General features: G+C 42.5%; 3 protein-coding genes and 1 long non-coding RNA gene across 5 annotated transcripts; 2 read left to right on the forward strand and 2 right to left on the reverse strand.

Moving 5' to 3' along the window:
- The first annotated feature begins 3,228 nt into the window (after positions 1–3,228).
- On the forward strand, positions 3,229–7,727 carry LOC112575242 (WAP four-disulfide core domain protein 2-like). The gene is made up of 5 exons (XM_025256948.1): positions 3,229–3,304; positions 5,534–5,590; positions 6,102–6,171; positions 6,634–6,843; positions 7,532–7,727. Exons 1-5 carry the CDS (start codon positions 3,263–3,265, stop codon positions 7,693–7,695), a joined length of 543 nt encoding a protein of 180 aa, XP_025112733.1. The 5' UTR covers positions 3,229–3,262; the 3' UTR covers positions 7,696–7,727.
- LOC112575244 lies at positions 6,733–9,275 on the reverse strand. The gene is made up of 3 exons (XR_003101588.1): positions 9,169–9,275; positions 7,471–7,798; positions 6,733–6,851 (listed from the first exon to the last, which is right to left on the reverse strand). It is a non-coding gene; the product is annotated as an uncharacterized LOC112575244 (long non-coding RNA).
- Positions 9,276–9,289: 14 nt separating this feature from the next.
- On the forward strand, positions 9,290–21,517 carry LOC112575241. Of its 2 annotated transcripts, none has more exons than XM_025256946.1 (13): positions 9,290–9,422; positions 11,134–11,311; positions 12,028–12,602; positions 12,908–13,219; positions 13,534–13,710; positions 14,050–14,206; positions 14,960–15,107; positions 15,498–15,613; positions 15,991–16,110; positions 16,452–16,592; positions 16,895–17,006; positions 17,380–17,686; positions 17,905–21,517. In XM_025256946.1, exons 3-13 carry the CDS (start codon positions 12,045–12,047, stop codon positions 19,300–19,302), a joined length of 3,546 nt encoding a protein of 1,181 aa, XP_025112731.1. In that variant the 5' UTR covers positions 9,290–9,422; positions 11,134–11,311; positions 12,028–12,044; the 3' UTR covers positions 19,303–21,517. The 2 variants fall into 2 exon arrangements, with proteins under 2 accessions (XP_025112731.1, XP_025112732.1); XM_025256947.1 differs by having other exon boundaries at positions 14,963–15,107.
- A 161-nt stretch (positions 21,518–21,678) lies between these two features.
- LOC112575243 (transmembrane protein 141-like) lies at positions 21,679–23,845 on the reverse strand. Its single transcript, XM_025256949.1, has 4 exons — positions 23,607–23,845; positions 23,362–23,428; positions 22,879–23,070; positions 21,679–22,292 (listed from the first exon to the last, which is right to left on the reverse strand). The coding sequence occupies exons 1-4, from the start codon at positions 23,661–23,663 to the stop codon at positions 22,231–22,233; spliced, it is 378 nt and encodes a 125-aa protein (XP_025112734.1). The 5' UTR covers positions 23,664–23,845; the 3' UTR covers positions 21,679–22,230.
- Positions 23,846–27,121: the final 3,276 nt, after the last annotated feature.

Consider the following 27,121-nt stretch of genomic DNA (forward strand, 5'->3'; position numbering starts at 1 on the left):
ATAAGGTTACCCCAGGGGCATCTTTACCCGAGGGACGCCTTGCACTTTAGTGACTGGAAACAGATAAAGGAACTTGAGGTAAAGCGAAACCAGGGGATACGGATTTATCTCCGGTCTTAACTACGGCCACTAGGAAAAAAATATTAAGTGCAGGTGACTCAAACGACATTAAAAAAAAAATGTTCTATGGTAGTGGTTCTTAACTTTGTTTGAGGTACCGAACCCACAAGCTTCATATACACATTCACCGAACCCTTCTTTAGTGTCATCACGAATTGCGGGTGTGTCTTGACCTCCACCGAACCCCTGAGACCGACTCACCGAACCCCTAGGGTTCGATAGAACCCCGGTTAAGAACCACTGTTCTATGGTTTAAGTATAACTAACCGCTAAACGAACACGTTTAACCCCCTCAAAGCTAAACATCTTCCTCCGTCACTGACCTGTAACAGACATCTGTCCTCACATATATTCATAAATCTTCTTTGGTTCGTCTTTGAGTGCATGGAGGGCTCACGGGTCTATGTGCGCGCGCTTGAGTGCGTATGTGTATCTAAACAAAGAAAAAAAGACGAGGAAAGAAAAAATAATATTTTCAAAAAAAGAAAGTGAGGGGAAATAATCCTACCACGCATAGGAGACAGTTTCATATCACCAGGAGCAGGTCGATTCGACCTACATGCATTGCCGGTTAATAAAAATAATAAGTAAAAAAATAAAAAAATAATAAAATACACTAAAGTCCGCGGTCGACGAGACCCAGGTCGTGGTGCCGGGAGAACTCGTCACGTGTTGTGATACGTTTGCCCCTTATATTTTACTCACATTTCCTCTGGCAGCCTGTACTTTCGAACAGGTCGACTGCGCATGTCCACTTCACTCGATGAGATCAATAGTAGCAACCACTTCCTGTTGGCTCAAAACGCAGGATTCGGATGGCACAAAACGGTAATCTGCAATTTTGCACAGGCGTTTTCTGAAGGTGGGATGAAGGACGGTGCTCTTGAGTTTGTTATTGTTCTTTACTTTTCTTCTTTTTTTTTTTTTATTTCGTCAGAAAGACACTAAGTTACACATAATATGTGGATAAGGGACTAAAGGAAAAAAAGTAAGTCAAGTGATTGTAGCAGCACTCAAGGTCCACCTCTACTACTACTGCTACTACTTCATATTATTTTCGACTAATCAGGAGACAGGTATACAGACAGAAACACACAGTTGAAAGAAAAAAGGAGAATTATACACAGATGCATGCCACAGAAACATTGAATCAGAAGGAGAAGAGCAAGCTTGAGTAGTCATGGCGAGGAGAGGTCTACACTTAATTTGTGCTGAACTGTTCTGACTAGTTTTGAACTAACCCTGTAACCATGGTGACGTATGGCCAAAACAGCGCCTCTACCGGAATGGTCAGTCAAATCAGTGCCCACACATAGCAGACGGGCATCCATACAACAGTTCATCTACTGTAAGACTTCCTACTCCTAAGTGTTAAATATAGACAGAGGAGGCTCCTGTTGGAGGGTACGGCCTGGAGGGAGGAAGGGGTATGAGCTGGGGTGTTGGTCAAAGTGAGCCACTGACAAGAAGACTTATTTTGACTTTATCACAAATAAACATTTATAAAGACATTCTGATTTGATTCAAGGTTGGAGTTTCTGAAATTCACACACATAAATATAGATATTCTGCCCCCAATACTCAATCACTCTGATAGCCCTCAAATATATCGGACCTCGATTATTAAAATACACTTTTATTCGAATGCACATTATTGAATGATCCGAGACTCAAAGTTTTACCTGAAAAACATAGAAAAATATTGAAGCTTCCAGCCACGTGGTATGCAAAGAAAACATCCGATGCGCTAACCTGATGGACTCCAGAGCTCATCAAACATGGGTGACCCGAATGGGTTTTGGGTATGTCTGGATGTTTACCTCGGGTGACAAGGAAATAATTTTCCTAAAGAAATTTAGAGAAAGACTGAGTGATGTTTTCTGTCAAGAGTTGGTACACATGTCTGGAAAATACCTCCCACTCTGATGTATAGAGTGGTTCTAAAATCTGTTTGCAGCGAAAATTAAATGCGGATAGTACAAGCAAGATTTATGTAAGAAAGGCCTATGCTCGGTTTAGAATTAATGTTTCAGAAATTAATTACCATAGTAACCGTTTAGCTCGGTATGACGCAGACCACCATTGTCCATTTTGGAGGATGAAAATTGTTTTGCCCTCTTTATTCGTACGAGCGATAAATATAGGAAAGTTCTAAATGGGGTCAGCATGACCTGAAAGATTAATCTGTAGTAGAAAAGAAAAAAATTGAAATTTGATCTTACTTTATTTATGATTCTGAAAAAAGGAATTTGACATTAACTAATTAGTTTGTCCTGCTGACGTATGGCTGTAGAGAGTGTTAGTGTGTTAGTCTTAGTGTTAGTGTGTGAGCACTTTTCTCGCATAGGTTGTTTATAGTTGTGGTGGATGTTTACTTAGGTGTAGTGCCTGCTGCATGTATGATTGTAGAAGTCATTTTAAATGGATTTGTATGTTAGTTAATGTCTACAGCAAGTCCATCATGTGTTTGTTGTAAAATGACTTTTATCAGTTCTTCATACCCTTGGTGGAAAAGGTTCTTATAGTACTTATTGAATCAATTTCATTTTTTTTTCTCTTTCTCTATCCCAGATTCTAATGGTTTCGTCTTGTTTGGTAGCTTGAAATGGAGGGTGGTTTTTTTTTTTTTTGTTTTAAATGTGCCATGTTCCAGCTAGACAAGGGTGTTCCTAGGTAGACCAACAACCAGAGAAAAGGATTCTGTACCGATATGTTAACTGACCATTTATACAAGACATAAAGATTCAATATCAAATTGAATATTAGGACAAGACGAAGAGTTTTTGGAATGACTTGCCCACATTGTTCGAAATTCCTGATTGAGCTGCTTTCATTCTCGACCTCCTCCATCTGCCCTCATTTCACCTTTCGTCGTGTCTGGTGCTTCGAAAGTGGGAGACAACTTTGTGTTATAAAAGTTGCATCTGTATCCATCTCAACTCCACACCCATCCCTACTCCCTATCCTCCCGACCTCCTTCACCCCACCCTCCCCGCCCATTCCTCGCCTGCTGCAACCGGTTGTCCACCCGGTAATGGGGGCATTTGTGTGCCGTAATAGAACTTTCACGGATGGACATTGACTGGGTGGATATTTAAGCCTGAAAATTTAGAAGACGACCTCACACTCCCCACTGTGCGCCATGCAGCGGTCAACACGATGCTCTGTGCTCTGGGCATGCGCAGTAAGTACAAGCACCACAGCGTGAGCTGTTTGTCAGAAAATGAACGATGAATTTCTGTTTGTATGCTTTCCACAGGACTTTACACTGTTTTAGTAACAAAGTTAATGTCACTTTAATTTAATCTTTTGACGAGTTTAAAGTCTGTATATATCAAATAAGGTATTAGAGAGAGAGAGAGATAATAAGTTCGTTATCTTTCAAGAGGTTTTTGCTCATTACCATAACCGATGCTGGGAGAAGAGTGTCTGTTGATTGGTGGGTGAGGGTGAAAGTACAAGATCAGATACTTAGCTATCCTCACATAATTACAGTAGCACATTACAGCAAAAGAGCTATAGCTAAAGCCCTAGCTCTGTTAAAATGACAACATACACTGATAGTACCAAACTGGTGTTATTGACATAAAAATATAAAAAAAATATTTATTCTGTAAATTTTTTTATGAGAAAAAAGGCAAAATTTTCAGAATTAATTTTTGTAGAATTGCTCACAAATGAATTGGATAAACAAAATTAAGAAGATTTGTTACAGAATTTTTTTAGGGATATACAACTGTGTAGTTCTTTATGTTTTGCGAATATGAAGGCAAAATATATCATGGTTTCTTCACTACTTCAAATGATACATTCTCATAGACAAATTCCTGGCATGTTGCTTATGGAAGTTTAGGTTTGTAGCATCTAGTACACACCTTTCTAGTGAATCTCTAATTCTAAGATGTTTTCCTATACACCCAATCAAGGTGCTTAGCACCGTAGATGACTTCAGTGAGCTGTAGAATGAACGTCGAACATTAGTAATTATTTTTGTTTTACAGTCTTGCTGACAACAGTCTACGAGTCTTAACCAAAATTTTCTTAAGATTTGCAAAACATTACCAACTCTGCCACCCTTAAAGAAATCAACATAAAAAATACACAAGAAAATACTAACATATGTTAGTTACTCAAATTGATCATATCACTATTGTGCATACTTAACAACATTTTTAAGACTTTTTTTGGCAATCGAGAGAGTAGGAGAGAAAGAAAGAAAGGCCTTATCACTTCTTGTGCTTAATGGGGTACCTCTACAACTTGTGTTTCTCTGTGATTGACCGATTCTTCTCCTACGTGTTCTGCATTTAGCTTTATACTTCCTTGTGAGACAACAATTACTTTGGAATGTTTCTGGATTACTAGCTGATGTTATCAACCGTAACACCACGAACTTGTATTACTGGACTGCTGGCAGACGAGTTTTTTTTTTCAGTTAAGTGCTAAAACGACTGCAAAGCTTCCGGTTTAGTCACATTCATTGTTTAGGCTCGCCGAGACTAACAGCGGATCACTTCGCAAGAGGCTAAGGGTTAGTCTTGGCAGACAGACAGCAGTCCACCTGTACACGTCCGTGGTAACACCAGCTGGCAACACGCCCGACCAGCTGTGTCCAATAACTTTACATGGCGGCGATCAAATCAACATGGTCGTGGGGGAACAGGAGACTGCCAAGTTTCCCCCCAACACGACAACTAAACCCTCGCCTCCATGTTGTGCTTTTCAACGCTCAGTCTGTCTCGTCACAACAGTCACTGAAGCAGAACAACAAATATTGTATGGCCACAGGATTTTTAGTAAAGCAAAACAATGGAATCTCTCCATTCGATATCCGCCACCTGCCTACAATTGAATCCTTCAAATCTGCACTGAAAATACAAGTCTTCCTGGAGCATTAATCCGAACACAAAATGCTTGTCCTTCCTCACTCCTTGTCCGCTTATTGTTATTTTTATGCTCGTCTTCCTCTGATATTCACGATATTTTCAGTCCTTGTTACTTAGTTCCTCATTTCGTTTTCTATATTTGTCTTTTGTTTGTTGTCAGTACTATTGTTTATTCTTCCGTCCCTCGTATGCTGTCTATGTTGTCCATGTCTCATTCTTGTTTTAAGCGATAAGAATATGCTCCTTACGAGTGTAAGCACTATACAAGTCTGTCATTTATTAGTATTATTATAAAAGAAAAAAATTTAAAGTAGGTTTCCTGCCTCGTTTAGTGTAGCTGAAGTACAATGATATCTGTGAGGACTAGAACATGGAAACTAAGATTAAACTTGGGACTTTGGGGAACTTTACAACTTTGACACTTCAGCTTTCTCAGGTTAAAAAAGGAGATTAGTTAAGACGTGTACAAATATTATAAAGGGACTCTGACGAGCAATGTTTGTAGAAATGATGGTTTATGTCTGCAGATCCTTTGCGTGTCATCGGTCACGTGGACGGATGCATCCAATTTTGAGACTTCCTGCGTAAGACACGAACAGTTTTTTTTTTTTTTTTGCCTCCTGTGCTTACAGTCGACAAACCAGTAAAACATAAACCACATAGATACACACATTAGCACGTAGAACTGTACTTTTGTCATAAAAAAAAGTTTTTGTTCTTAAAATTCCTCTTCTTTCTTTCCCTACATCCTTTACTCACTCGTTCATTCTGTTCTCACTCACACTCATCCACTAGGTCGCTCTCTCCTATTTATTCCTCACTCTCTACCTCGCTCACTCACTCCCCCTTCCGCTTACAGACAGAAGTAATTCGAAGTTTAAATTATTTTTGATGAGTGATTTTCGTGTCATTAGGGTTCCAAGAAAAAAGAGAATAAGAAAGGAGAAGAAAAGATTAATGCTTGTGAAGTCGTTCCCTAGTAATTTGAACGGTAGTTCAGGATTTAAAAATAGAAAAGACCCACTAAAAGCAAAATATGGACAATATTCAGAAAAGATGAAATTTGAGATAAAAATTTATTTTTTTTTTTAACAGTCAAATGTGCGCTGTCCCAATGGTCAAGTTTGCCTACGGAGGCCAGGAACAAGTAACCACTACTGTATTAGTAAGCTGCCTTTCTGCACTCCACTTTGTTTCAGATATATTCAAGAGATGTTTCATTAAATCTACAGCAATTTTTTTTTATGTTCTTTTTTCTTTAAAATCTTACATTAAACAACATATATCAGGAATATGAACATTATTAGTATGTTATGCAACTGAACCCTTATTACCTGCTTATTGTCCATTCTCAGCAGTAAGGGTGACTCCCGATTGTACAACGCCCAATGCCCGCTTTCTGCTTTCTGACAAAAAATGTCCAAAAATCTGAGTATCGGCGTTCTTTGACGGGGACGAACCATCATCGGCCGTAAACGTACCTTAAGATATATGATATATGGATGTTAATACAGATTAAGATAAACTTGTGGATCGATTCCTGTATATGTCATTAAGCATCGAGATGTAAGTAGGCGTAGAAGCGATTGTAGACACAAACAAACAAGAGGCTGTGTGGGGATTCCAGGAGTTGCAGTGACAGCCTCAACCAACCAAACTTTCATCCCGGGAAGTGTAGAGGAAGAGTTTGGAGAGAACGAGCGTGCGAGGTCATGCCCTGACCCGTCCCAGCTGCCGAGGTCATGCGTACAGCAGTGCCGCCTACACGTGGACTGTCAACCCAACATGGCGTGCTGCTCCAACGGCTGTGGGAGGATTTGTGCTGCGGTGTCGCACCGTGAGTAACTGCTCAAGTGGTGATAGAGAGAGAGAATGTGCTTACTTAAATCCATAGTGATGATAGAGGGGCGTTGGTTTTATAAATGCTTTGGGAGGATTGACCTTTATGAACTTTCTGATAAAAAAACTTCCGTTATTACGTCACTCAGGAAGAGACTTGTCAACAATGTGTTCATCCCATCTCTCTCTCTCACACGCTTTATCATAGACATTACCAACTTCTATAAATATGTTAAGAGGTGAACATACAAGCGCTGTATATCACGAATATTTTTGGAATCCTCCCTTGTCCCAAACCGAGACAATAAACAATATCAATCTCTCTCTCACACGCTTACATGCACACACGCCAAAGAATGGAGGGTTTAAGGATTTTTAACTCATAAAAGACATACCTCCGTCAAAGGAGATACACCTTGGATAAAGAAGTTCAAATGTTTATATTCAAATCATGCTTACATTCTCACCTTGGTCAGTCAGATAAATTGAGATGTAGTCTGACAGGCAGATATTCCTCACTGACCTTTCTTTTCTTCTAAACGGTGTACACTGAATTCTTAAAAATACCAATAAATAAGAAGGGATTTGTTTATGAATATTAAATGTTTCTTTATTATTCACAGACCTTCGTTTGTTTTGTTTTTATTTCTCAACATGGAGTTGTTTTTAATCCTGTTGACCTGCAGGTGTGAGGAAGCCAGGGTCGTGTCCCGACACCTCCCAGTCGCTATTGTCGGGCCCATGTCAGGACACTTGTCGGAGCGATGGCGACTGTGCGGGGGTTGACAAATGCTGCAGTCACACAGTGTGGCTCGCACTGCTTCGTGCCGTGCTTTCATTGGCTGTCTGATCATCAGCGTCACTTCCGCCCTTGGACTGTGTCGCGAAGTTGTACGAGGCCAATCGTCAGAGAGTAGGCTAGTCACGCCATGAGGTTTGAGTTCAAGGACTGGCTAGCATGATCATAGAAGAATGAACAAACAAAAAAGTATGAAACGAACTAGAAAAATGAATCAAAAGGATTAAAAATGTTGATTTTCCAATTTCACAAAAGCAGTTACAATGAAACAAGACTTTCTTTCCTGTGTCTGGAAGTTTGTTCCTCGACGCAGGAGCGGGCAGACATGCTGAAGAACGTGTTCACAAGACACACCCACATGAATATAAGCAGACATGCAAGCATACACACTTTTCTTTTAACACACACACACACACACACACACACACACACACACACACACACACACACCGAAATACTATCACTACTATTAGTAATAATAATCATAATCATCGCCATCTTCGAAAGTGTTACAAACAGTTGTCGTTGAACATGACTTTTAGTACTTTCAGCTGAACGCATGAAAATCAGTCAACTCTGAAGCACGTGGTCCTCAACGACTAACGAGGTTATTCCGCGACAATAAAACTTGAATGAAGACATTGGATGTTGTTGATCTCTTATATTTAAACGCATGCATGGTGATTTGCTCATGTGTTGCTCTGTCTGTCCCTCTCTCGCATTGTGTGTGTGTGTGTCTGGGGCTGTCTTCTACTCTTTATGGATGTAGGTATGACTTTTACCGTCCATATAAATAGAAACATATTGCGAGAAGTGTTAATTTTTAAAAGGGTAGGATTATTTTCATCATCATAGAAACGTTCCACAATAAATTAATTTTGCTCGGTCTAAAGAGCTGATCATTCTGGCAAGCAAAAATAAAAGTATATGCAGACATAACATAAGATTAAATTCAAGATTAAAAAAAATATTTAACTTTATGGCAAAATTTTGTTTTAACTGAAACAGAGCAAAACCCCAAATAAATATATTCCTGCACATTGTTGCGAAAAAGATTCTTTTATCATCACTATTGAGTATTGTCATCAGTGTTGCTTCTTTATGAAAGTTATCTCAGACAATCTGTTATATATTATACACACACAGACAATATTCCAAACTAGTAGATGATTTTCACTCTCAGTTCGATACCTGCATGGCGCAACATGATGATAAAGTAGTGGAATGGAGAGAAGATGGACACCACCTTCATAATAAAATCTAACCAAGAAATGCTTTGTCTCTAACATCATGAATCCCCATCAATGGACGATCTAGTTTTTAAGTTCCCCGTCTCATCAATCAACCCCTTTCAATGATGGTTGTCTTGTAGGTTAGTAGATGCAAATATTGAATCACATTGTACTTCCTGCCACTGCATGTTCAATCGGACAAACACACACACGAACTATATACTCTTGATGCACACACACACACACGGAGTTCCTCTCGTACCCACGCGCTACTACTACCCAAGCTGCGTACCTGTACTTTTGTCGAGATGAAACAAGATCCACACCCTGTGCGTGCTGCACCAGAAGAGTAAAGCGGTCATGTCCCCTAGTATCCTACAAACAAAAAGGAAGTGCACGCATATAGGCATGACGTGAACACAAGGACTGTTGACAGCGCCAACATCCGGGTTCGCCGACGACGCAACGACAGCTTCGCCGACATGGACAGGAGCTGACGACGCCGCCATGGCCACCCTACACACACAGCTCGCCACTGACAAGCAGGTCTGTAGTATCTTTACAGTCTAATCTCGCTAATCCGTGGTGTAAGAGGACCAGGAGGTTGCAAACATTGTGTTGATGGCTGTCGAGTGTTTGTGGCTCAGTCCCGGCTACAACCCAAACCTTCACACTGCTTGACCTATATTATTGTCGAGGGTTTTTTTTTTCCTCTCGTCGTAAGACTCTCGCTAACTTCGTCGCGTGTACTAAACAATTTCGAGATGTGTTAGCAGGAACTCTTTCAGGCTTGTTTGGAGGTAGGGGGTTGGGGGACAAGCCGGGCGAAGGATCGAGATTTATCGAGAATCATGTGTATAAGGATTCAAGAGTTGCTTCCCTTTAGCCACATTAAATGACTGACGAGAGGAAACAATTAAAATAAAAAAAATACATTGAGGATTAAAGATAAAGGAAATCCGCCGTACTGAAGGAAAGAACGAGAGAGAGAGTAGTGGGGTGGGGAGTTGTATGTAATTGACTACAAACAACGAGAGCATCATGGTATTTTGTTGTAGCCACGACAGGTGCAAGTGTATGCCCGCTCTATGACCTTTTTTAATTAACAGACGCAGACCGAACAATGACATTAAACTATGATGAAACATGCTTGGCGATGCTGAGATGGGATATTACCAGTACACATGGCGTACACGTTTTATATTACTTTATATGTCCAAGGGAGGTAAGCAGCAGTCAACCACGCTCACCCACACACACAAACATCGAAACTACTATCGCACACTTACACTCCTTCACACAGATGATGATCATCCAGAATTATACTCGAAATAACTATCTATCTTTCTCTCGCGCTCACGTTCGCACACACACATAGGTTTGGATGAAGAAGGAACTTCCGCTGTGAACAACACTAACAATCCTTTTGTTTCCCAGTATAATGGTTAATGGTGTTCAATTTCTCGGAAAGTTTTTGGCCTTTAAGCAAGTTTAAAGTCTAACAGTGTCTTATCTTTTTGACCAGTTGCATTTTCCTCTGTCTGGTGCAATTCCGTTCCCACTAACCTTTCACTTCCTTATGTCACTCCACCTGATTGTCGATTGTTACTGTTCATAGAAAATATCACCTGTCCCTGAACTGTGGTTTCGGGTGCGGTCGAGCGTGCACATTCCACATTCCTGTGAGATGTCACGTGTGAGAGTTCACATGATCCCAGGACAAGCTGACCTGGACAGGAGTTTAATGAACAGAGAGGGAGAGAGTGAGAGAGTGTGAGAGTGAGAGAGAGCGAGAGAATCGTGCGGCTGTTGCAGCAGGCCACGCTAACAACAAAACAAAACCAAAGCTGCCATATTGTTTGATTGCTATGGTAGCACGGTCAGCCCAACCTGACACACCAGTGACGTCAGAGCAGACATGTTGCTGTCGGGGAGTTTGTCTTGTCTGTAAGGGCAACCTACTCCGACATCCATGTTGTTGTTGCTGAAACCTGTTGACACATTCTCACTGCCACATGTTGCCAGTCCCGTCATTACTTTAATATTTCACCATGAAGCATTATGGTGTTGACTTTATATTATACATAGACTAAAATTACTCTCTCTCTGTATATAATATACATCTGTGTGTATACATCTGTGGTATTATATCTCTGTGTTATTGTCTTTGACCAATTGCTAAGATTCACTGAGAGTAACTGTGGAGGGAATCGTGAAAGAGGCGATGAATAATATCCACTCTATTCTTTGATGACAGATGACTGAACTGAGATTCATGGGGCCATGAGGGTAACGGAAGGGGAGACCTTGAAACGGGTGTTCGTGGGGCGGGGGGAGGAGCTGGAGCGGCTGAAACTGGACATCGGGAGCTGCAGGCCCACACACTCCTCCTGTATGGACAGGCCCTGGTGGGCAAAACCTGCCTCCTGCTGCAGGTGAGTGGCGTTCGCGTGAGCACGTGCGTGAGTGATGAACGAGGAACAAGTGATGAGTGAGTGATAGGTTAGCGAATGGTGAGCGAATGAGCTGATAAGCTAGTGACGACGGAAGTGACTGAGTAAGGAAGTGCGAGTCAGTCATTCTGTGTGCGTGTGTGTGGGAATAAGGGGAGTGAATCAAGTGAGAGAGCTAGCCAGTGAGTGAGCGAGCCAGCAGTTGTGTGTCAACCATTTATGAATGATTGAGCGACCTAACTAATGAGTGAACAAGGAGAACCGTGAGTTGGTCACTGAGTAATGAGTTAATCTGCATGAGCAAACAAGTTAGTGAGAGTGAGTGAGTGAGCTAGGGAGTAAGGTAGTCTAAGTGAATTAGTGATTGGGTGCATCACCGAGTTCATTCAGTGAGAGATGCGGAGAAGGGTTGTGTTACAGAATGACTTCACAAAGTGTGATGTTGCGGATGGCATCAGATGCATGGCACAGTCGTGTATATTCGAACATATTCCCTCCTAAGTCGTCTTTTTCTTGTTACGGTTTATGTGTTTTACCATCGTATTTCCCGAAGAATCTGTTTGATAAGCACTTGGCATAGACACGGAGGACCACTCATTTTCATTGCCACTAAGGTTCTAGGTTATGGGACCCTTGACATTAACCAGTTGCAAAGGATAATATAACTGACATTTCATGGAAGTATTATTTTTTACAAGGCGGTGGAAGAACTTCGATGCGAGAGAGAACAAGCAGGCCTCGGCGGGAATTACGTCATCACAGTCGACTGTTCCGCTGCCACGGATTGGCCGGGAGTCATGCTGGCGATGTGTCAGGCCATTTCATTGGACGAGAACTTCGCCAACGAGAACCTCCTGGTAGGGGCGCTCCGCAAGCGTTTCGAGTCGGGCCGCACCAACACCAACACCAACGCCAGCACGAATGGCGGCGTCTGCTGCTACTGTTGTTGCTGCTTCGCGTCAATGGCCTGGAGTGCACGGGCCGTGACGTCGACAGCCTGGTGCAGTGCGCGCATGCGCTGACCACCGCCGGCGTCACGACGGTGGTGACCTCACGTCGCCATCTGCAGCTGCCGCATTGCCTGGAGGTTCCGCCATTGACTCCCGACGACGCCCTGCAGCTGCTGCGTCACCATGCGCCAGAGGTCAACGTCACGGCTTACGCCGACTTGGTCAAGCGACACTGCCATGGGTTGCCACCCTTGGTGGCGCGGATGGCTCGGCTGGTCAGTGGCCATGGTGACTTCGCATTGTCACCTGCCGAACTTTCACAGGTACGCCATCGGTGGATGCCCTCCAGTTCAATGAGCTTTGTCAAGATGTCGATGTGTTTAGTTAATGAGTCGATGAGTTGCATGCTGAAGTCTAAAGTGAGTTTGCGAGTTACACTTGGGTTCAGAGATATTTCTTTCTGTGCTTGTAACGCCTGTTTACAGTAGTTTATGCTAAACTCAACCTTGTTATATGAAAATGTCACTTGCTGACCTACTGAAGGGAGTGCATTTACTGCCCTCGCATTAGAATAAGATCATTCACCACTTCCATCCCATGTAACATTGTATTCTGTGTGCCATTCCAGGCGCTGGCAGACGACCCCGGCCTGCTGGTGGAGGGACTGGAGAAGGAAGGCGACATGATGTTCAAGAGCATGAGCCCGGAAATACGTGATCACGTGACGCAGATCGTGCAGCTGCTCGGGGGCCGCTTCTCGCTGGAGCTGCTGCGTGCGGTTACGGGTGACGAGGAGGACGCACCCAAGGCTAAGGTCGTTGTTCGACGCCTGTGCGACGAGGGGCCGCTGATCATCAACACCACCTCCCAGCAGTTGTGCGTGCAGCCGCTGCTGGTGCATCACATCCGCCGCATGGGCCACATGAACGCAGACGACCAGGTAAAAAGGAGTCAGATACTCTCCCTTGTGTTACCTTGAGGACAGGTGCTGAAGATGATTGGGGTGGGAGTGGCGCAGGTAGTCGTGTGTGTGTGTGTGCAGGCGTGTGCATATGTGTTTACGTGCGTGCTTCCTTGTGTATATTGCTGGGAATGCGAATGCTGGATGATTAAATGATCGATCGACGGATCAGTTTAGTCAAGAGTTATTTTTCGAGAAAAATAATAACAAACATGAGTTGAATTCCTTGTGCGACTCCAGTACCCACTTTGGTCATGCAATGACATATTACGGTCACGTGCTGGTGCGTGCAGGCCAGGTTCCGCGTCATGACCTTTCTGGGTCGAGTACTCTCTCACGCGGAGAACAAGTTATATTTGCAAGGCCAGGACACCATATACGGCCATCTCCATGGCGACTGGCCGCACCTTGAACACCTGCTACGACAGGCGATACACTGCACCTGCAACACGTACCCGGCTTTCCTCCAGGTGAGTGGTGTGGGAGTCCATCAGTCTCTTGTCCTGTACCAGTACAGGTGCTTCGTACTGTCATGTTTAGTTTGCCAACACATCGTCAAATATTCGTCTATATATTTACTACTGAGAACTTTTTTAAACCGGGGTAAATGTAGAACGTTTGACAAAGTTGGATATGAAGGTCATAGGTCACAAGAGATCAATGGTTTATGGGTAAACTTTCGGGACATTGGAGCGTTGGTCGTATTTGCCAGCAGACTGACAAGCAAGGCTTAGGTTAGTTACTGGTGAAGCTGTTCATGTTGTGTCTCTGTCCTCCCTCATCACAAAAAATAACACCCTAAATTGCAGGTGGCGCTGGGAGCTGACCGCCTGCTGGTGAAGTGCTACCCGCAGGAGGCGCTGCAGTTCTACAAGGACATGTCGGTGGCCGCCGTTAGGTTCGGCACTTCTCACGACCAGGCTGTGCTGCAGGGGCTGATGGGAATGGCCATCACACAAGGACAAGGTGAGTCAGGGATTGGTATTGTACAGTCGGCTCAACAGTCTCAGAAATTTTTCCCGTCATCCTTTGTCGACTTTAAAAGTGGTTTTTTGTTGCGTTGCCTGTCGAGGTCCTCGATTGTTTTCCTGTCACAGTGCCCGGATGTAAGAGAGAGAGAGAATGAACGTGTGTAGGTACGTGCTTCTGTGTGTTTGTGAGAGAGCTAGAGATATGTTTGTGCGTGCGTAAGAGAATGTGTGTGGGGCTTTGAAAAGGAGTGTGTGTGTGTGTGTGAAAGAGATAATGTTTATGTAGGAGAGAGAGAGAGAGCAGGTGTGTGTGTGAGAGAGAGAAAGCGTGCGTGTGTCCGTTTGAGAGTGTGTATATGTATGTGAGCACACGAAAGAGAAGGCTGGGTGTGTGTATGCGAGAGAAAAAAAACTATATAGTGTGTGTGTGTGTGAGAGAGAGAGACAGAGAGAGTGTATATAAAAGAGAAAATATGTATGTACGAGATAATATACATATGCTTGTGTGTCAGGCAGAGAGAGAGAGAAAAATAGAACGTGTGTGCGTGAGATAAAATATGTGTTCGAGAATATATGTGTGTGTGAGAGAGTGATAGAGAATGTGTGTTCATTACACAACGTGCAGTGTATCTGCAACATAACATAAGAGCCTATAAATGAAAGCACATGGCGGCGCGACATCTGACCTCTCGTTACTCGTAACAATGAGATCTGACTTTCCCCTTTGTCTGACCCCGTGACCCTCCAGCAGGCACGGAGTGGGAGGACGCCTTGCGCTTCTTCGACAATGCCCTGAGCGTGCTGCAGAGAGACCGCAGCTCCATTCGACTTCTGCAGCTGCTGTGTGACACAGGCATCGCCTACTTCCGGTTGAGCCGCCATCAGGAAGCCGACAGGTACCGTCCGCCAGCTCGCGGCGCCGGAAGTATTTTTGATAGTATTTCTCATGTTCTCAAGTCTTTGTGTTCTCTACTTCTGATGACATCAATGACCTGCTCGGTTTCTCCTCGGGCGACTTTATTATTTCCACTGAGTTGAGCGACACCTATGCACCCAATTGTTTATTTCGGCTGTAAATGTTGTGATCAGTTTTAAAACCTAACTTGTGCCATGAAACCGTTTCATTTAAAAAAAAATTGTGTAATGATAGATATGTGCTGCTATCTAGTTTGATTTTAAAAGATAAACAATAATTGTTTTGCCTAACAGATACTTGAGAGATTTCTCCTTATGTCTTGTCTTGACAAATATTTGTGACATATCCCGTTCTGACTGTGTCATGACAGGTATTTGAGACAAGCGCTGGAGGTCAGCATTGACACAGATGTGGAGGATGAACGACAGCTGGAGTTTTTACTTGTTCGCATTCGATGTTTTTTGGCTCTCCCCGCCATGTTTAGAGGTACGCATGTCATTGATCTTTATGCTCAGGGGATGCAATGTGGGTTTTTTTCCTAACGATTTGGTATAGCTTAGTGCAAGATACTATGTTTCCAGTTCCGAGTGAATTGCCTTCGCCACTTCTTCCGTTCTCGAGATACATGCATGCAAAATACAACTAAACACAAACTAAATACAAACTTCACGTTTACGCACAGAAACGTATCCATGTACAATCCTGACGTCAGTGCTGTTGACCCGCTGTGCTCAAAAGGTGTATTTGTCCAGATACAGCTTTGACCAGTCATTAGAGAAAAAAGTGCTCCTCACTAGTCCTTTGAAGGAACACAAGTTTTGAAAGGAAGTCTTGATGTAAGTATTTGGTGTCATGTGATGCAGGCTACCTGGAGGAGAGCAAGCAGCTGCTGCTGGAGACCTTGGAGCTATGTTCGCAAGTCATGCCTCATCACCCAGATAAAGCTATCCTCGTCAACAGCCTCGGCCTTAACTATGAACGCAGTGAGTCTTCAGTGTGTGCTCGTGTGAATTGAATGGAATTTCAAATAGCTGGCCATTTAGTCCTTTCAAGGAGGTGGGATACGCAATTCAGTAGATGATGATGATGGTGAATATTTTTGTGAAGTACACGTTCCCGTATTTTCCCCTCCGTGCTTCTGTTTTTTTTTTTTTTTATCTCTTTGTCCTCGCTTTCCCTTCCCATTCTTGCGAAATTACATTAAGATGGAATCACCAAATCAACCAGCTTACTATCGATGCTTTGAAGTTGATAAGAAATTTGAAGTACTAAGAAAGGGGAATACAAACGGCCATGGAGCTTTTACCCACTTTTGTCGCCGCAGGTGGCGAGAACCAGGACCTGGCTCTACAGTACTACCTGCAGTCTCTGGCGGAGAGGCGCCAGTATGCCTCAGTGGCCGAGGGCGACTTGGTGCCGACCCTCAACAACGTTGGGATGCAGTACTGCAGACGACACAACTTTGGTGAGTGGACCACTTCAGCTTCCGCTCTTTTTGACTGTCCCCCAACCCACCGCCAAGTACACCCCTACACCTACTAGAAAAATGGTTTTCAAAAAAGCATTTTCCCAGTTCCGCGTCATGTTGATAAATGAATGCTGTCTTAAAGTGTCGACATCTGTATCCTCAGTATCGCATAAGCCGAGCTTCTGAATTTGTTTCACAAAGATTGTGCGTACATTTTCTTTTATTTCTTTTGTTTTGCTTTAAAATCAATATGTGGGTTCTCTGCGTGTGTGTGTGCGCGCGTACGCATGTGTGTGCAGATTTAGCTTTAAGGTTCTTGGATGAAGCAGCTGATATCAGAACCCGCTGTGGAAGATGGCATTACTACACAGCACTGACTCAGCAACACTTGGGCCAGGTGTGTATTCAGAGGTACGTATATATGTTTGTTTATAAAATATATTAGCCATCAGGCAGACACGCATTTCAGATACACCCATGAATCGCCGTAAAGCTCTGACTTTGCCAAACTTGGTCACAAATTTGAATCTGACCTGTTAAGGAAGGACCTTTCCAGAACTCTTTGCATTATATATATTGTGATTAAATCTGCCTTTAACCCTCCCCATCTCACCATCACTGTACAAGTTTATTTTCGCAATAATAGTTTTCGATATAACTTTATTTCTGCGATGCAAGATTATTTAAGATAATGTTTATTTGTACTTTTAAAAAAAAAAAAAGAAGATGCAAGCTAATTAATTTCAGAAATTTTATGATCACGGTATTGAACAATCTACGACAGGGGGGACTTCCGACGGGCTCACGAGCACCTTGCCGAAGCCGCGTGCGTGTACGCCCGTTGCACGCCGGGACATGATGTGCGGTGCAAGGTGGCGCTGTGCCGCGCGCACGTGCACATCACGCCACCGTGCCTCGACGTGGCGGAGACGAGGAAGCAGCTGCAGCTGGTGAAGGAGCTGGCCGACAAGTGCGGCGACGACTTGAGCGACTCCGGGCTGATGGTCCTGCTGTCGGCGGTCGAGCACTCCATGCAGCTGCTGGGCTGGCGCTCGAGAGACGCCATCTCCCTCTTGACATCAATCAGAGAGGTAAGGTAACTGCTTGCGGCCACTCGCCTGACTCACAATAACATAAATACTTCCGAAATTTAAAAGCAAAGGAAAAACCTCGAGTGACCATCATAAAAACGTTCGTGAAAAGCTGTTAAACTATGAAACTGTTGTTAATGCAAAGAAGTGCTTCCTAATTAATGAAAATTCTGGATTAGTTACTAAAGATCTCCATGTCACTTCATCCCTTATTGCAGCGCCTGAGTCGTTTTGATGGTGACACCTCGCAGCAACTCCGTGACCATCAGAATATTTTGGACGAAGCGACTGCCGTGGCAACTGCGCCGGAAGTGGCGCCAGAACAGAGCGAGATACTGGCGATGCACGTACAGGACGCGTGCCAGATGTGCGTGTCCATGAACGAATGCACCGATGTGCGCGCCCTCTGGCGGGACGCGGAGACGGTGGTGCAAGACAAGAGGAAGGTGCTGGACAGGCTACGGTCATCAGGCACCGTCACTCGTGTCCTGCGATTGCCTGCTGCGCAGCAGGAGACGAGCGGTCGCAGGAGTGCCGCCACCGCAGCAACAGCGGAATCATTGGAAAGGCGATCGACGATTAGCCGAGTCCCCTCCGAGTCCGTGGACACGTCGTCCGAGTCCTCCCGACAGTCCTCCTTGACTCACGATGGTGACCCCAGCGACAGGCTGACCGTGCCGCAACAGGAGACTTTACGTGACCAAGACCAGGCCAGTTCCCTTGCGGTCCTCCTCCCGAAAGACTCCTCCAAACTGTGGATTAAAGAGGAGATTGACTCGTACGTCAATGCTGTTCAGAGTCCCACCGAACTTCAGCAGACTCATGTGAACCCAGAGGTCGTAGGCGTCTGGCCTGCTGTTGCAGCAGGTGTCATGCAGCCTCTAAACATCCACGCGGCAGCGCCCACTTCATTCCAGCCGCATGATGACGTCAGCCAGGCATTGTCGCGCGCGCCTCCCTTGACGCCTGAAGAGAGGGCGCGGAGCACGGTGCTGGCGGAACAAGAGCGGGCCATGGAGAAGCTGGCGTTGCTGGAGGAGTCACCTCCCCACCACGACTTCCGGCCATCCGACTCCGGACGGACAGGAAAGATGGGGCAGACTTCCGAGATCGGACTCAGGAAACCGACAACACCCGCAGTCCATGGCCTTGGAAACAAAGTAGGAATCTCGGAATCCTGCTTGGGAGAGGAAAGTGCGGGGTCAGCGGGGTCGTCGTCGTGTGATGCCGGTTGGGCGAGGACGGTGGCCGAGAGCGTGAGACCAGTGAAAGTGGACAAACTGTCGGACTTGTCGTCGTCGTCGTCCTCATCGTCGGGGGCAGTAAGCGGCCGACGTTGTATACGAGGCATCGATCTGGTGCTCCAGGATCAGGCTGAGGCCCTTGCCCATATTACGCGGCAGCTGAGCTCGTGCAGCAGCGACGGTGTCACGCAGGCCCACTCGCAGCACAGCAGCGCTCCCCTTACACCCTATTGTAGCGACAGCAGCAGCAGTAGCAGCCACATAAGCGCCCCTCGGGAACCCTCGGAAAACGACGAACGCCTGGACGACCCCAATCACGTGTGTATGAACGTCAACTGCAAATGCTCGTTTGCGAGGGTCCGCTACTCATAATGGCAGGAAACATGTCTCATAGCTGTTTTGCTCCTTCCATTCAGAGGCTTGAGTCTCGTAGGTGTGATACTTAGCAAGCGACTCAAAAGTTGTGACCTCAGACCCCGTAAGTCACCATCAAATTTCGATGGAGTTTTAAGTCTATCAAAATCCATTTCCGGGATCCACTTGTTGGGGATGGGGTAGAAGAAATGACCAAAGTTTGACAGCCGAAAAGTTAAAAAAATACTATATTGCAACAGATTAGTGGCATATGTCAGTGCAAAACACAAATTAATTACCAAAATTGTATCTTTTTAAATGTGTGTGGTGTGGCTTTGGCTTGTCAACCGTGAGCCGAACGAATTTTTTTTTTTTCACTTTTGTACACTTGTCATCTTTTAAAGGTCTAGTAAAAGACTAGGTAAAACTCAGTAAACTATTTCGTGACGTCACGTTTGTCCATAGATATGCCAAATTAATAAACGGTCCCAGCTCTCCTATTGGTTGTAACACATCTGACGTCTGTGTTCTTGACATCTTTCTGTGGTGGTGTTGCTTGAAGGCGTGGGTCTGTAGATCAGGAGGGGCTGTTGGGCAACAGTATGCACCCGAGACGACAGAAACAATACTTGCATTGTCTATAACAGCATTGAGCTTCACTCATTAGAGAAAAAGCTTGTATATCATTAGATTTCTAAATAAAAACAGCGCCCTAATTTTAAAATTTTGAGATGAATTATGCGAGGTTTTCATTAAAACATTTAATTTAAACATTGTCATATCGCCCCTTGTAATAAAACGCCATAGGACAAAACAAGCCTCCAGCAATGAACACGCATGTCGATACCTGATAGGTAAAAAATTCTGAGGTATGTCCTTTAAAGAAACTATTTCCTTCCGTCCATATTGTTTAGTAAAAGGGGACGTTCAGCTTAACGACATACACACAGATATGATCGCACACAAAGAGAACCCGAAAAATTATTAATATATCGACTATATAGCATGGTCATAATTTACATACATGTATTTTAACCATCTCTTTATATGAATAGATATATATTTATAAAGCCATCACAAGCCTTTTAAATATACTTATTTCATCTTTATATGTGGAAGGTAGCTGTTGCAGCTTGATTTACAGGTTTTCAAATGAATTGTGCACGCTGGCAGCAGCTTCTGGCTACATATCTTGTGCCTGATATGACATGCTATGGTATGTTGAATGCGTACCTGTTCTTTTTTTGTGTTAAGGGCCATGAATCTGCCTACATGACCTGGATATTGCGCTATAGAAGTTCATTGTATTAATACTATTATTATTTTCATTTACCTATCCTTTGATGGTGCCAGCTGACGACCAGACAACAGTTGCTGGTCATTGGGATGAGCTTTTGTGAACGCAGTGACTGACAAGGCTCACCACTAATTAAGCCCCCATTTAGTAGCGGTAATCAATAGTATGGCCATTCTTTTATATTTGCTCGTCATTTGTTTTTCTCTGTCCACCTCGATGTTTATCACCCTTCAGTTACCCTGACAAAAGTGTTTTATTGGCTCACACGACCAAACCAGGCAAGACTGCGCTGCTTCAGTGTTACCACGTAGGAAAACCCACCATATGCTCCATACTCATTCATTGAAATTACGATCTATGTTGGATGTTACAGCTGGTAGCAAACCTGATGATGTTGCTGCACCTAAACCTGTTCCTCACCATTGCTATTGGCATGATGCCATGGTGATATTGAGCAGTTTGGATAACTTTGGGTGCCACTTTGCTTAGTAGGCTAATGGATCTGTAGTCTTTGGCAATGTGTAATTTTTTTTTTCAGAAGGGGTATGACTAGTATTTGCATCCTATTTTTGTGTTCCTATAGTTCTTGGCAAAGAATAGTGAGGACCTTCATTGTTTCTTGCCTTGCTCAGCTAAGACTTTTATCAACTCCCGGTGACTTCCCTCCCTTTAGAGTGTGGGCAGCTCTCTCTCCCTTACAGGCATTTTACATACACCTATAGGTGAACAGTTCTCATTAGTTGTAAAGATCTTTTGGTCAAATATGTGAAGAAACTTTGCAAATCTTTACATGGCCATCATATAATAAGATTGATAAATATAGCCTTGTATTTATGACAAAGTGTTTGGTTAAAATTGCCTTTTAGGGAGGCAATTGATGTGAAATCTTCCATATAGCATACTGTTATCAGGACAAATAAAATATGAGTGATCAAACAAAGCTGGGTGCTGAATGTAAATGCAGTCATGAATTTTTTTTTAAACAAGTGTATGCAAGTATACACGTAATTGACACTAATTTCCCTTGTATTTGCCCTTGCATGTGTGTTTGTGCAGTTCCTATTTTTCTCTCTCTCTCATAGCAAGCAAAAATGCACTTTTATACACGAGATTTTTTTATAACCTTCAGTAATCTAACAGGTCTTTAACTATACAACTTATTTTTGTTCTTAATTTATGCCTGTGGGCTATTGCTTATACTGTCCAAGGTCTTGCTCCAAAAACATCATGCTGCTTGCTCTCTGACTTTAAACATGCTAATGAAGGTTCCCGCATGATCTGAGTCGTGTTTATAGTTACATCAAAAATGCCTCTTTGCTTTTATACTTTCACAAACTAGAGCTACATGCCAAGTCCATTAAGTATTGTTTGGTAACATGTGTAGACATGCTCCATATTTCGAGTTTGTATGTTTCTTCTTAATCGATCTCTCAGGATAATTTTTTATGTGTCAATATTACAAGGTTTATAATTTTTCAGGTTCACAATATCAAAACAATTTTTGATGTACTCAAGACTTTTTTTTTTCTTTCCTTATTTCAAGGGAAGTAATCACTTTTCTGGAAAATGTGATGACAAGACCTGTCATCAAGTCTACAGATATCACAGTTATGTCCCTGGTTAGAGGCAATCCAACTCTCAATTCTCTACTAGCTAGAGGAATTGCTTGGAGACTCATCATCCCTGAAATGTTCACTGGATTGCATACGCTCTGAAATGAACACAAATGGATGTTCAATATAGGAAGTGTAGAAATAAACAAACGAACAAATAAATTAATGGACCTTGAGTAAATGAAAGAAAGGGTGGGTTTGCATCAGCTGATCTCTATACCTATTTACCAGTATCATGTATAATGTCGAATAATGTACTGTCTTTTGATGATTACTTAAAGCGTCAGCAACATCTCCAGATGAACAGAAGTGATGTTGGTGGTATTGTGAAATGAATATTAAAATCAAACTTTAAGAAATAAACATGAGCCATATGAAAAAAAATACAGAAAGTGTCGGCAAATACTATCACAAATATTTATGCCCATCTGTCATGACTGAACAGCCAGCACTGAGGGTTACATAAATTAGACACTTGCAAATGTAGCCTGCATCTGGAAAATTGATTCCTCACCTAATAGAAAAGCTATGCTAAATTACAAGAAGTAAACAACCAGTTCTGAACAGAAGAAAGGATATTACAAGTTTTTCGCCTAGAGAAATTGCTGCAAGGGCAATCTTTTAAATTTTTTCAAGATCAAGTGACCTTGGTGACAGTGCAAAAATGCAGAAAAAGCTAGTCACCTTGCAAGGGTGTAATATCGGAATGCTTCTCCTCCATTGCCATCCACATATTTTGACACATCTTTGTGTTGTGACGTGTGATAGTATAGGCTGAAACTGTACCCACCATGACAGGCAAGATCAAGAAGGCGGTGCGCTTGTAGGGAATAAAATTCTTCAGCAGCTCTTGTGCCACATATACTGTGGCTCCAGCTGTCAAGGGAAAGAATTAGTTTTGAAATTGGATCTCTCCTGGTCAAATCTCTTCGTACTGTTTTCTTAATCTTGACTGACACTTTAGAGGTTCACTATTTAACAGAATTTATTTTAATGTTGACATAACACTCATAAAACTAAGATGTCTAATTTTGAAGAAGAATGAGACCTCTTTCCAAGCATTGAAATTATTTTCTAATACAACAGTCCACATACATATTTCTTCACCTCTCCCCTTTAACTTCAGGTGTGTTGAAGGAAGAATAACGTACAATAGAAAATGCTCACCAGCAACAAAAGTAAAGACACCAGTCATGAATGCTCTTGACTGACAAGCTGCATATGTCTTCATGTGCTGTACACACAAATAGAAATAGATAATAGTATTTTGAAATTCAAGCAGTCTTAATACTTTAAATAGTTAAAGCATGAAATAATCTTGTAATTTTCATCCATCGACTTAAAAAATAATTAACTGCGGGAAGAGTTAAAAGAAAAAAATCACAGCAACAACGATATTAAAAGTTACGAACTGGAAACTTGTCCTTGTACTCGTCTGCTGTTCGCTCCAATCGAGTTGTTCGCGACATGACTGATAATTTCGTTCAGACGATGCACTTAAGGCATAACGAAACGCTAAGGCATTGTTACAAGAATAGCACCAAATCGCGTTATTAGGTAACTTTAAGATTTGGGAGCAGTTTTCAATTTATAATCAAATATTATGTAACAAAAACAGACAAGGGACGTCACCAATGCCTCAGAGTAGCTTCCCCTTGTTTAAATGTCTATAATATGTGTGAAGAAGGGGGTCAGGAAGTAAAATTAGAGAATTAAATACATCATTTGATTATTAAGTAGAACTGTCAAACAAGCTACTTCCACCTTCCTTTAAAATGAAAGGGAAGGACAAGTGTACTGGCGGAATGAAACCAAAACGTCTAGAATGCTTTTCATGAATGAATAATTATTGCCGGAGTCTTTTAAAGGGAGCAAAGTCGATAGTCATAAACTAAAAGCACGGTAGTGTCCCTTGGAGCGACTTAGCTGGATCATGGATGTGTAATACATGTACAAGTATATATAGGACTTATATAGGTGGACTGATGTATGTATGCCGAGATTCCCTCTTAGTGACAATAGTGATATTAGTGATATTAGTTTGTGGTTGGATGAGGGGTAATTGCCCCAAGAAAGAAGAAAAGCTTTGAATGCCCAGAGAACAGTGACTAAAACGTTCAGGGTTTTTTTTTTCTTTCTAGAGTTATGTCAACAAGTAAAGGCTGTCGACAATATGCTACATCGATCATTTGTCTCAGTTTCTATTTCATTAGGGAATTAATTATTATGGTGGCCGCTCTGTATGAGAAACGTGATCCTGCCGAAAAAGTGATAACAAGGAAAAAAATGCAACATTTTCTTCATTAAAACATGTATTATTCGAAATCAAAAGAGAGCAAAAATAATGGAAGAAAAAAAGAAACAAAGAAAAGGGAAGTATTAAAAGTGGTAAAAGAAACGAAATCTGTAAATCAGGCGTCTTTCAGCCTCACAAACCAGATTTGTATTGACTATTGTATGCCACTGCAGACAGTTAATATTTTCGGCTGAAATATAAATAAAATATGCCTTTACTTATTTAAAAACCACATATTTTTATCACTTTTAATCCAACATCGATTGTGCTAGCAATCTGTCAACGGTAGAATTTTTTTCAGACGATCAAGTTTTTATAAGGTGTGATTGGAGTGCGCCATTCAAGTAGGCCAAGATGCTATACATGTATATGGAGAAACATATCAGTTTTACAAAGAACCTCCAGTGTTTCTAGATGTCGATGACGAATTTTTTTTAGCTATTTCCTTCTCTCTTTTCAGACTTATGAAGAAATAATCACCATCGTTCTTTCTGAAAGAAGAGCACACACGGATCCTCACAGAAATGCTCTCAACCATTCACTCTTATCTGCAACTGCTTTCAGATGGCGCGTACTTTTATTATTCGACAGTAAGTGGGACGAGGGACTTCTTTCTTTTCAGGAAAGCAAAGTTGAAAGGTCAGACACAACCCTCTTCCTCTTCGCCACCCAAGCAATCCCGCAAGCAGCAAACTTGCCTGGGGAATACTGACATGGCCGTCAGGTGCTGCTAAAGCTGTGAAGATCACTGTCCTCCGGCAGGCTGCTGCACCAAAACACGATTGTCTCCGCTTGATGAAGCTCATCCTTAGCTGTCAGGGAAATAACTCAGTAAAGGCCTCCTTGGAAGTCATTTCCCCCTTAACACTTATCTCCCTTGCCCCATCATGTCGTTGCCTTCCATGCTGCCGCTGCAGAGATTTTCTGAAAATGAAGGTTCGTGAGTTGATTGAACAGGGAAGGAATTAAAGAGCGGGAGGTGGTTGGCTAGGGGAAGGAAGGTGGGTACGATGAGGAGAGGCAAAAAGAACAGCGGCGAACGAGATAGTCTAGTAGCTTAAGGGATAAGGCGTCAGGTGAACGGGAAGTTGCTAAACAGGTGAGTTCATAGCCAAGGGGAAGTAGCTAAAATGCTCATGAAATATAAGCAGCCTTTCATTTTCACATCGGCCTTGAACCCTAATTAAGGCGACACACGAGCGAAGGGTGGGGTTTGTGTTAATGTGTTTTGTAGAAGAATCAGGCTCGCAGTCTAGTTGCCTTGGTTGCTGACAAAAAAAAAAAAAAAAAAAAAAAAAAAAGGAAAAAAAAGAGAAACCAGCTTTGCTTTATTATTTGTCTCACTGAAGCCATTGCAAGGAATCTGACAGACTACTTATGGCGCTCTACCTAGTGGACACAGTACGTATATTCCACTAAGTATCTGACACAACAAAATATTTATCAAAATAATGTGCTATGTCGGACTACATCAGACACACTTTTTGTGCAAGAAGCTATCACATAGATCTGTGGACAAATCAACACGAATGTTTCTTTACGAGACAGAATAAACATATTCTTCTTCTTTTCTGATTCCGCCTCATCATAGAGGCAGTCATAAACAATCCAAAGTTACAATAGTGGTCATTAGCAAGGGAGGTAATAACTGCACACAATTAAGCAAGTTCAAGCATTAAAAAATGGTTGTTTATCTGCTAAACACTTGCCAGAGTCAATGCTTTTTTTTTTGTATGGACAGATCAATATGAAAACGATGTAAAGGGCTGAGGTACTGGACTGCAGGAAGGAAAGGAACAGAAATTACAGTACTCTCCCTTTCTAAAAGTAAACAAATTTTTGCTTTGGAGCATGTCCAACTTCTGGAAGCTGCTGGTTTCCCCCATGGCAGATTGATCAAATTTGCTCTGCCGCTTCGTAATCAATTCATTTGTTCTCTTTCTCCCCACCCTCATCTCTCTCTCTCTCTCTGGTAAGTGTTCTTTCTCAGTGAATGAGACCACGGGTGTTGGACACATCGATCAAATGAATGTAGAAATAAAGAAGTCTTTCTGAGCTACAGGGAACAAAAGGGCAGCAACTCTTTTCCGAAAGAGTAAACTTGATTCTGTTTCGTCCTCGAGCACTTTGATGCAAGTCGCCTTATAACAAATAAAGACATCTAATATTGTGTTTGAGGAGGAACTGAGTAAACACAGAGATGCCTCAAAGAACGGAGATCAACATTGCTCAGTCTGGAAAGTTTGGAAAAATAGAATAGTAAAAAGGTCATTTTTAGAAGGGATATATATATATAGTACAGATATATATATATAATATCTGTTTGTTTTTATTGTCTGTAAGTAATACATATAAGCATTCAAAAGACAATGTTTGTTCATGGTGTGGTGTTTTGTTTTAATGCATCCGCTGGTTAAGGTGATACAAAATATGAAAAGATGTAGATAAAGAAATATAAAAGAAAGAAAAATTTGAGAGAGAATAAAGACTTCACAGCACTAGAAGCTGCGTATAAAGCACCTGTGACCCTGAAGTGAGAATCGGATATCGTGAGTTCTTATCTCAGCTCCGACATATTTTTTTTACTGGACGTGTTCTCTGTTTATAGAGCGGATTGTTGTTTTTTTATCC

This window comes from Pomacea canaliculata, linkage group LG11 (assembly GCF_003073045.1).
Source record: "Pomacea canaliculata isolate SZHN2017 linkage group LG11, ASM307304v1, whole genome shotgun sequence".
Taxonomy (NCBI): domain Eukaryota; kingdom Metazoa; phylum Mollusca; class Gastropoda; order Architaenioglossa; family Ampullariidae; genus Pomacea; species Pomacea canaliculata.